General features: G+C 38.7%; 1 protein-coding gene across 1 annotated transcript; it reads left to right on the top strand.

Moving 5' to 3' along the window:
• Window positions 1–3,772: 3,772 nt before the first annotated feature.
• On the top strand, window positions 3,773–11,172 carry rab20 (RAB20, member RAS oncogene family). The gene is made up of 2 exons (XM_011489941.3): window positions 3,773–4,296; window positions 10,156–11,172. The coding sequence occupies exons 1-2, from the start codon at window positions 4,107–4,109 to the stop codon at window positions 10,752–10,754; spliced, it is 789 nt and encodes a 262-aa protein (XP_011488243.1). The 5' UTR covers window positions 3,773–4,106; the 3' UTR covers window positions 10,755–11,172.
• Window positions 11,173–11,205: the final 33 nt, after the last annotated feature.

Genomic DNA, 11,205 nt, shown 5'->3' with positions numbered 1-11,205 from the left:
AGTATCCTGTGCATTTTTTTTTCTTTTTTTTATTGAACAATTGCAACATACAGAACAACAAAATGAAAAATTAACAACAATTACACTTCTGAATACAGATTAAACGTGTTACATTCTTAGAAAGATTCTAAATATTAGCAACACATACAAAAAATAAAAAAAATAAAACTTAATATAGAAAAAAAATAGATAAAATAAAAAGAGAAAATGCGAGAGTAAACATATGTTATCATTCCAAAATGTGTGTGCAGACAGCTGCTGAGGACCTTTTACGACACTGTGAAGGCCTCAGTGGTCCTTTATGGAGTTGTGTGCTGGGCGGGGGGCAGTGCAGGCAGAGACTTGAAGAGGCTTAACAAACTGGTTAGGAAGGCCGGCTCTGTCCTGGGCTGCACACTTGAGTCCATTGGGGAGGTGGCGGACAGGAGGATGTTAGCTAAGCTGACATCCATCATGGATAACCCCTCCCACCCCCTTCACAAAACTGTAGAGGCGCTGACCATCTCCTTCAGCACAAGACTGTTGCACCCTCAGTGTAAGAAGGAGCACTACCGCAGGTCATTCCTCCCCACAGCCATCAGACTGTACAACACCGTGTCAAAGTGACACTCCACGGTCCCAGGGGTGTTTTTCTGTTTAGTCATTGATTCATTTACTTTTGTTGTAGTTGTTGTTTTTCAATTTTAAATTGTTTTTTAAATTGTTTTTTGTTCCTGAACAGTTGTTTGTTTTTGGTGTTAACTTCATTAGTTATTTCTGTATTTTGAAAAAATTTATAATGTTTTTTTACAGTTTACATGTATTGCAGACCGCATGTTTTTTACACTTTTGCAGCTGTATTTATTTAATATTAATATTTATTTCTTTATTTAATAAGAATCTCATTTTTGATAATAATTTTAGTAATATTTTTAATGATCTAATACAAATGTCATTTGTGATGTCCTTTATTGATGTTATATTATATAGATTATTTCTGAATGTCGTGTTGCTGCCACAGAAATGAAATTTCCCCATTGTGGGATTAATAAAGTCATCTATCTATCTGTCTGTCTGTCTGTCTGTCTGTCTGTCTGTCTGTCTGTCTGTCTATCTATCAAAAGATTTACAAATGTTAATTGTTTTGTGAGCTTTTGTATTTTTTGAAGCTGAAATCAAGTTTAAATATTGCTGCAGTTCCAGTTTGAACACAAAGAAATCAGGTTTTTTATTAGAAAATTTGCTTTTGTGAATGTGAAATTTAGCCATAAATAATAACATGTTTATGCAAAAGAAAGCATCTCGATCGCATTTTGTTTGAAAAAATAGTAGGTGTTGAAGAAACAAAAAGTGCATCACACTGCTGTCAGAACTGTAGCATGAGGGTTCTTTATCTGGAGACTTCTTGGACTAGGCTTTGTCACAGTTTGATTACATTTCTAATAATAATAATAATAATAATAATAATAATAATAATAATAATAATAATAATTAAACTACTTGTGTAGCCACAGGTGCCCTGGGGCAGACTCACAAAGGTGGGGCTGCCAGGACGCATCTAAGGCCCCTCTGACCATCACTGGGACATTCACATATGCTCACACATCAGTGGAGACACACTGGAGGCGGGGAGGGAGAAGGGTCTTGCTTTAGTGCAGCAGATAACTGCAGATTTCATAAGAATACTTCACTTAGGTATGCAAGCATGAAATTTTCCACATATATGCTGAAAAGTCCACTCTTTTCAAAAATACCGCTGGCCACGCAAAAATCCAAGATGGCGACCATGAAATTCAAGATGGCGTTCCGATGTTTTTGTTTTTTTGGAATATCCTTAAAACTATTGGTTTTAGACCCTATAAATGAGTGAAACTTGAATATAAATTTGGGTATTGCGGACATTTTGATGCATAAATCGGGTCTATAGCTCTATTGGTTCTCGAGATACTGTCTTTTGATATTCTTTAAAATTGACGTGTGTGACAAACGACGTGCGTTGCAGAAGTAGTAATTTTCTGATATAAAAATAAACGATATTGATAGTACAATTGGAAAGACATCAGACTCTGATTGAGAGACATGAGTGTTTTTCTCAATTTTCTTCAAGTAGGACTTTTCCTTGTTGTAAAGACCTGTGAGACAAACTCTGTGATACTTTAGCTCCTGTGCAATAGCGTCTCCACCACTGAGTTTTGCCAGAAGCTTCCCATCACTGAGTGTTTCAGCACACTTCTGGAGTTTGTCGTTTAGGTTCATGGTCATTACCTGTCTCAAGTCAGAGACAGGAGCTACTTTGTCACACAATATACATGTTTGCCTGTCATGAGTTGTGCGACAGTGCTTCACGGGACTTTCTTCCAACTCACTCCCACAGTCAGATCGCCGCTTCCTTGCTCTTTCCAGCTTGGTGTTGTTGAAGAGCAACCGACAGCTAACATGGTACTTTGCATTGTTCCTCTTCAAAGTAGCAGCAATGCCGTCGCCTTCATTGAGTCTTGCTGGATCAAGAACACAACAACAGATGACTGAGGGAGCGGGATTGAAACCGCTCATTCTTTGAAAACTGGAGGACCCAGTCACAAAATAGAAGTAAAATGCAATGTGTGACTGTAAAGTGTGATAAATAATTAAAAAAACAACAAAGAAATAAACAAAGACACACTTAAGTCAAAGACAATACCTTTTTTTTCTTGCTTTTTTTTTTAAATTAAAAGTAAATCTGCAGCAGGAGGATTTTTTTTAACACAGGGTGCATTTTATTTTGAAAAGAACTTGGATCAGCAGTTGTCTAAAGTAAAATGTTAACATTTTAGAAATGGAAAAGCACAATACTGTTTAAATCAAATGTAGAAAATACTAAAAGCTATATATTATAAATTAATGGCTACAAACACGCGAAAAGGTGTATTTTTCTAAAGTGGGACTTTTCGGCTTTTGCTTGGTTTTTGCACTGCACAAATATATTCGTAATATGCAATAATCCAGAAAAAAAAAACAATTGTCTTCTGGTAATTTCTTTTTACTTTGTGTCTTGAAACCATAAAAAATTGTTTTAAAACTTCTCAAAATGACCATCAGTCTGCTTTCATTCATCAAATGGACCAGAGAAGAAGTCTATTTTGGGTACACTGGAACATCCTTTCTGAAAGTTTGGTTTAGTTAAGGAAGTATACTAACTAAATACTTCTTCAGACTAAATTATAAAATTTTAGGTATACAATATATAGAAATTATATAAAAAGTAATCTTCAAGTATACTCCCTGACTTTTAGTATAGACTAAGTATATTGTAGTATAGTAGTACGTTTTGCTAAGGAATATTAAGAAAGATTTTTGTACGCATCCGTCAATAAGTACTGCTAAAATCCAAATGACTACATTGGTTTTAATTGACCTGTTGTCCTCAAAAGAGAAACTATAATTTTATACTCTGTCAAAATGTTTTTGTGACAGGGAAAATAAAAACAATATTAATAGATAGTGCCAATGTTGCTAGCAATTTTTGTTGCACCCAAAATGTTAGGTTGGGGGTGTGAGGGACTGTAAGCTAGCTGGAGAGTGTGTAAAATAAACAGAGAGCAGTCAGTTATGGGTGATAGTAACGAATTTGCTTCCACCCAGAACTCGGAGGTGAATTTCTAATGAACTCCTGCTGCTCTGCAGAAACTATGTCCTTTAAAACGACATAGCTTTTTTGTGTGTGGCTAAAAACAACATAATCACAATTAAAATACCACTGGGAATGCTTTCAAAATAGATCTTAAGAGGATTGTGTAAAATTATACAACTAAAATAGGGCCGTTTTAGGTGAATTTCAGGTAACCACTGACTTCCGGTGGAGATTTATGCCTGGAAGACCAGACTCAGGGAAAAGGCCCCGCCCACCCCACAGTTCTCGTCTGCTTCCTGTTGGACCTGAGTTACTTTTTGAAGTTCAGGCTCAGACAGCGGATTTAACTATGAGCCTAAGCTGGATAATCACGTCTCCACACCCCAGCTGGCTTTCATAATAAGATGTTTGTAACCGGAATATTCGGGCGGCCAGACATGATTTACAAAAACTAAACCGAAAACTTACATTTTCTTTGGAACAAAAGAAAAGTCCGACGGAATCAGATCAGATCATCATGCCCGACGTGTCAAAGATGAAGAAACCGGACGTTAAGGTAGTTCTGCTGGGAGACATGCACGTGGGAAAGACGTCGCTCCTCCACAGGTACACGGAAAGGAAGTTTAAGGACACCACCAGCACCGTCGGAGGGGCGTTTTTCCTCAAACAGTGGGGGCCCTACAACATTTCAATATGGGACACCGCAGGTAACTTTTCTTCTTTTTTTCCCCCTAACCTTTCCCATCATGCCTTTTCGCGGCTGCCCAACGGCTTACCTGGTAGCGCGTGATGCCTCTACCTGAGGCAATCAGCAGCATGTGACCCACCGGTTCAGGCCGCCCTGGCCGCCTGTCCCATGACAACAACGGCCTGAAAACTTTCAGCCATATAATCATCAGATTTAAAAGTAAACATGTTATTTAAGATCAGGCAGGTGACGGGCAGCCTGATAATCCTTCACAATAAGACGCCAGCTTTGTCACATAAGTCACTTTATTTATTTAAATATATTAAAAAAAAGCTGTTTTTGGTAAGTCCTGAAAGAAGAACTCGACGTTTGTTTACCTTTTTGTAAGTTACCTTTGCGTAAATCAATATTGGAAAATGTTGAAACGAGAGCACTTTAGTCACAAAGAAAAGCTGCCATATCTGCCATCTGGTAATATAAAAAATGCACAGAATAAGATCTTTAAGATGTGAATATTTGATCTCTTGCATTTAACATAACTGGTCTTAAATCACTGCATGCTTCGTCATGTGCTCTATTGCCCAATCTTGGGGTAATGTGACCCAATAAACGCCTTTGTGTGTTTAAGAAAAATTCTCACTCATACTTCATTTTTTCCTATAATTGCTCATTTTGGGCGTAAATTGTTTAAGTATTCAGGTCTCGCTAATATACTCAGTCCGTCATTTCACTATTAATATATTTGCCTTGAGGTCGTAAGGTTGACCTTAAAATCTGCTCAATAGTTTATTTCAATTTTTACGAACTATACAAACATGTTTGATCAAACTCAAAATGGTGCCGGGGTAGTTTTTCATATTTAGAAATCAAAACTTGGTATTCTGTTTGCACTTTGCAGGTTTGGGTAAAACGGATCAGATTAAAGCCACAAACCCTAATTGTGCTGGAGACTCTGCCGGGCAATTTAACCAGATTTGTGTTGCTTGTAAAATCTAATAAACAGTCAGCAAATTGAATTGATGCAAACAAAAGATAAGTAGCACAATGCAGTGCATACATTCATACATACACCATTTAACGTTCTTTCCTTTTTAGTTTTAGATTTAGAAAAACTGAGCATTCTTTTGTCAGGAGTTTCTGTAATAGAAGGACACCGTAAAAGCAGGTCAACCGATCAGCTGGAACATTTTCAACTATAAACATGTTGAGTTATACCTCTTATTTTGGAGCTTATTCCATCAAAAGTCTTTGGGCCCTGGTCTTTATTTTTGTGTGGAATAAAGAGTTAAATCCAGCCTGTTAACTCCTGAAAGATTCCTTAAAAAAACCAAATCTCAGTCGTTTTTCTGCTGGCTTACAAAACAATCAGAAAGTCTGTACATTTTATTCTTGTTTAATCAAAAGTTACAGTAAGTCCTGTGAGTAGTTGTTCATTTCAAAAGTAAAACCTCTGAGATGAGGCAAAGGGGGGGACTGTGTCAGCACTGAGTGGTTTCCCATTGCATTCATTCACCTTGTGACCCTTTGTGAACTGGTTTGTGTTACAATTATTTTAGTGAAACCAAGCCTGAATCGGTTTTAGAGGATCATCGGATGCTTTTGACTTGAGTTTTTTCAGCAGCGCCTCATTGGAAGTGGAATCTTCTTGCTTTCAGTTGCACTTGAGGTCAAGTTCATGCTCTCTAGCTGCATACCCTGTTCCTGTTCAGAGTCACATGATGGGGTTGTGACAGAAAGTCTGGGCTCTACTCGCCTCATCTCGTCTTTTTCCAAACTTACGTCATGGTTTTTCCAGACCAGCTCTCATGTGGGGTCTCTACTTGGTCTCTTTTGCTCACAGTGAATAAAGAAACTTGGTTAGTAATTAATGTTAATGGAAAATGGGTATCCACTTAAATATAAAGCAGATCAATGGGACCTGCTGTACAAAACTAGATAATGGAATATCCTAGCAACCTGGTTAAAACATTTTCATCTGATCTGTCTTCATATTTTTTATTGTCCGTTTTTCTCGTTGTAGTGATGAAGCTGAGTCGAGTTGTGAATCTTTAGATTTAGATTGGCAAGTTTATGATTTATTGAGTTATTCATTCATTTAAAAAAATGGTTTTGGTTGTTAAATTCTTTTTATAAAATTATAGATGCAAGTTAGTAAAATATAATTGTATTACATTGAAAACTAATAGAAATATTTCTTTATCTAATCACAAAAGAAATACCGTTAGATGAATCCAAATGGCATCTTTTAAATGAAGATTAGGGAGGAAAACCTGCCATTTGCGATATTAATGATCAATATTGCGTTGACGATAAAACTTGCGATACATGAAAAAAACAGTAAAACAACCATAAACGTATTTATTTCACTGCAACAGTTTAATTTAAATAAGAGTCAACACAACATAAATTATAATTCAATCAACTCTTGTCTACAAAGAAGGCAAACATCTATCATAAAATGAGTCCATCCGATTGGTCAAATGGATAAAGGGATTTATTTGATTCATTATATACTTCAAGCTGCCATAAGATTGTTTTAGCACATTTAAGATGACCATTTATCCCAATTTTCGCCGACTTTTGCGCTATGCGATAAATTGTGCAGGCCTCATGAAGACCGATATTATTCATTGAATTGATAGATTTATTTATTTTTTTTGCTTTAGAGGGAAGAACAACCTTCACACAGTGTTTTGACAAATAGTTTTCAGCCACCATCATCTTATTGACACTAAATTCATTGTTTACATGAGCTAAATCGATAGGGGACTTGTGATGTGAGCCCAACTCTATGGACCATGGTTACTTCATATTTGAGATAACTCGGGGAAAACTGTAGTCCTCAAATACTGTTTTTGTTTTAGCATCAGCTATTTTTTTTTCACTTAAGACCAAAAATACCAAGAATTAAAATGTTTTTGAAATGTTCCGAGCCACGCTTTGTCATGCAACTAAACCGTAATTAAAGGACAAACAAGCAAATTGGCTGAATGTTGACATTTCTGCTCACAATGTGCTCTTTCAAGAGTTCTGCATACTTCAGAAACAAAGGACTAGTTTGTTTTCTGACCACCGTGCTGCATGGAACCAGATCATGTTCTCCTCTGTGCTTCTGTGCTTTGTTTTTCTATGGATTAGTTCACAGCTCTGTCATGTTTCCTTTTTCATTTCTGCTTCAACTTGTGAAAATGAAGGAAATGTGGTTTTTAGGTTGCTGGTCTGAGTGGGAGGGGAAGTAAAGCCTCTGATGTAATCTGTTGGATTCCAAAAGGCAAGAAGGAAGCCTGAAGTGGGACGAATAAGTTGATCAGCGCCGTGTCTAACTTCAGCCACCCTCCAGAAACTGCAGGACAAAGCAGAGTTTGAAGCTCCATGGTTCCACTCATCTAACACCAGCCTCCAGTGGTCTTTTGAGGAACTGCACCCTTCAGAACTATTTTTTTCATGCCAAATTCAGGAAGGGAAGGTTTTTAATGGAAAGCCTCAAACCATCCTGAGACATCATGTAGTTTCAATAGATACTCATTTGGAGACACTATTGCCCAAATTTTGCTCAGACCAAAAAACTCCTCACTAAGTTTACACTTCTTGCTTTGATACTGTCACTTTGTCACTTTTACACATTTATGTATTTTCCTAACTTCCTGTGGGTTGTACTGTAGTCATTTCATTTGACTTTAAAGGGCCTTTATAAAACAAAATCTACTTTTTTGAGCTTTTAAGTGAATTACAATGTTAATTCCGCACAAAAAACAACCCCAAAGCGGTCTTTTGATCCATTCATGCATCCCTAAGTATTCCTATAAAAACCTTTGTTCTGAGCACCAGCCCCTCCCAATCCACAAAAATGAGTGGGTTGTCACATTGTGACGTCACAAAGTGAGGAACCGCCCCTTCCAGGAAGAGTCTGCGCCAGCACCGCCCCCAGGCTAACAGACACGCCCACTTTCTCAGCAGAGCTACCGGTGATCGTCAAAATGTTTTTTTTTTTAATGCACGTCCATCTTTGCTAAAAGTTCTGATGTTTGCGGATGCACAGCCAAGTCCGACTTTAAGTTGAAATGGGCGATGCCCACAAAGAGCAACAAGTGGTGCCTCTAAGATCGAGTCGTCTTACTTCCGGGTAGATAAGAGCTGCGAAAACAACTTTATATTTCTTTAAAAAATCATTCTTTAGTGTCCCAAAACTAATATAATATCATATTCATAGATATAGTTTACTCTTAGAGGTGTAAAAACTGCATGCACACCTTTTCTCTCCTATAACCATTTAAATACTCACTCAGATGAAAATCGTGTTTTTACATTTTTTTGTGACATTTTTCTGATAATGGAGGACGTGTCTAAAGAAAATTATGCCTCAAATAGTATTTTTGAGTATCTCTCTATTCATATCATGAATCAAAAGCAGAAGAAAGGTTGCCGTTTAGAAAAAGAGCTTATTTGTGACGTAGAAAATAGGCTGGGCATGACTATTTTCACTGGAGCTAAAGCACCGGTGTTTAAGGGTTAAACACTCTCAAAGTTCAAAGCTTTCCAAAAAAGTAAGTCCAGTCAGTATCATAGAATGAACCAAATGTCTGCTTGCAATCAAAGGTTTATGTAGATTTGTCAAGTTGAACGTGTTCTGTATGTAATGCACAACATGGAGGAGATTGATTGACAGTAGCCTACAACCAATCGTACGGTGGCCCAGAAGGGTCACAACACAACACATTAACTTTATACACAACACACTAACTTTACACACAACACATTAACTTTACACACAACACATTAACTTTACACACAACACATTAACTTTACACACAACACACTAACTTTACACACAACACATTAACTTAACACACAACACATTAACTTAACACACAACACAATAACTCACAACACAACACAATAGCTCACAACACAACACATTAACTCACAACACAACACATTAACTCACAACACAACACAATAACTCACAACACAACACATTAACTCACAACACAACACAATAACTCACAACACAACACATTAACTCACAACACAACACATTAACTCATGGCCCAGAAGGGTCACAACACAACACATTAACTTACCTCACAACACATTAACTCACAACGGAAGTAAAGCAGCAATTGAAGTGCTTTTATTCTGAAATTTCTACTGGGCTGAGCAGCTAACTACCTAACAGAAAGTAATGTCACAGTGAGCTGTGGAGGGAGCATGTTATTGCTACAAGAGAAGCTAGCAGCAGTGTTGCCAGAAACTTTGTCTTTACTACGGTTCTCCTTCCTCTAAACACACACAATATGAACACACACTCCTCCCTCCGCTCTGACACCCCCCTCTGTCGCTGCTCGCGCGCTCCTCTCCTCTCCTTTTTTCCGCTCCGTCCTGTGTGTGCGTGTGTGTTGGGGACTGCACGTGCCTGTATGAGAGGACGGAGCGGAAAAAAGGAGAGGAGAGGAGCGCGCGTGCAGCTCCCTCCACAGCTCACTGTGACATTACTGTGTTGTGACCCTTCTGGGCCATGAGTTAATGTGTTGTGTTGTGAGTTAATGTGTTGTGTTGTGAGTTATTGTGTTGTGTTGTGAGTTATTGTGTTGTGTTGTGAGTTAATGTGTTGTGTGTAAAGTTAGTGTGTTGTGTGTAAAGTTAATGTGTTGTGTGTAAAGTTAGTGTGTTGTGTATAAAGTTAATGTGTTGTGTTGTGACCCTTCTGGGCCACCGTACAATCGGGATGCAGGACACAATCCACTGTAAGAAAAAAAAAAATGCAAAACTGCACAAAAATATCCGCTTCTAAAGGTGAACCACTGTAAATATCTTTGGTACAGATTGGTGTTTGTCGTGGATTTTAAGTAGCGTTCTACCTGTTGACTTGTCTCCTCAGGCCGAGAACAGTTCCACGGTTTGGGCTCCATGTACTGCAGGGGCGCAGCCGCAGTCATTCTCACCTACGATGTCACCAACTGGCAGAGCCTTTCAGAGCTGGAGGAGCGCTTCCTGTCCCTTACAGATACCGCCAACCATGACTGCATCTACGCTATAGTGGGCAACAAGGCAGATCTCACCGACCCGAAAGCCCAGCTGTCCCCAAACTCTGATAGTTTCTCCGAGGACCAAACGGACATTGTGGAAGACAGGACAGAACCTCAGGTGTTGTCTGCTTGTCCAACCCCTCCAGCCTCCCCCACTTCCCTCTCTGGCGTGGTTCCCCGCAAACAGGTATCACGTGAGGACGCGATGGCTCTCTATGGAAGAATACTGCGCTACAAAGGTCTGGATGAGAAGAGCAGCCTGCCTGCAGACAAGATGTGCTTCGAGACGAGCGCCAAGACCGGCTACAATGTGGACGCTCTGTTCGAGACGCTGTTCGACCTGGTGCTGCCTTCCATCCTGAGGAAGAGGCACGAGAACCACGAGTCGCCAACTGTGGATCTAGAGGACTGCAGGGGAAGTGGCAAGCGGGTCCGATCCTCCTGCTGCTGAGGGTCTAAGAAGTCTAACAGCTGACGCGTTTTTTTTTTTTTTTACCAATTCAGCTGGTCTGAGCACCAATTCTGCACTGTGATGGTACAATTGCCTTGACTAGTAACACTATCAAGAGGAACCTTTGACTTTTCTTTGTTTTTTCTGGAACCATCCACATTGACTGAAAATGCACTTGTGAATCCCAAAGATGGATTTAATGACTGCAAGTAATCCAATCTTTTCCTAGATGAATTTCACTGCACCAATAGTTAGTTGGGCGACACTTTGCACTGTTTTTCTTTTTTTTAACACCACTTCACTTTAATGTTCAATCAGACACTGAGCTTTACATTTCATTGAAGCAATCCAGTATTTTCTATCAAATTTACCTGTGAAACTTTTAAGTCCTAATAAAGATTTTTACTTTGCAGCTTAATGGCTCCGCTTCAATTTAGAAACAACCACTAGA

This window comes from Oryzias latipes, chromosome 21 (assembly GCF_002234675.1).
Source record: "Oryzias latipes chromosome 21, ASM223467v1".
In the NCBI taxonomy this organism is placed as follows: Eukaryota; Metazoa; Chordata; class Actinopteri; order Beloniformes; family Adrianichthyidae; genus Oryzias; species Oryzias latipes.
Note: the sequence above shows the minus strand (reverse complement) of the source record. Positions and strands in the feature narration are given on the sequence as shown.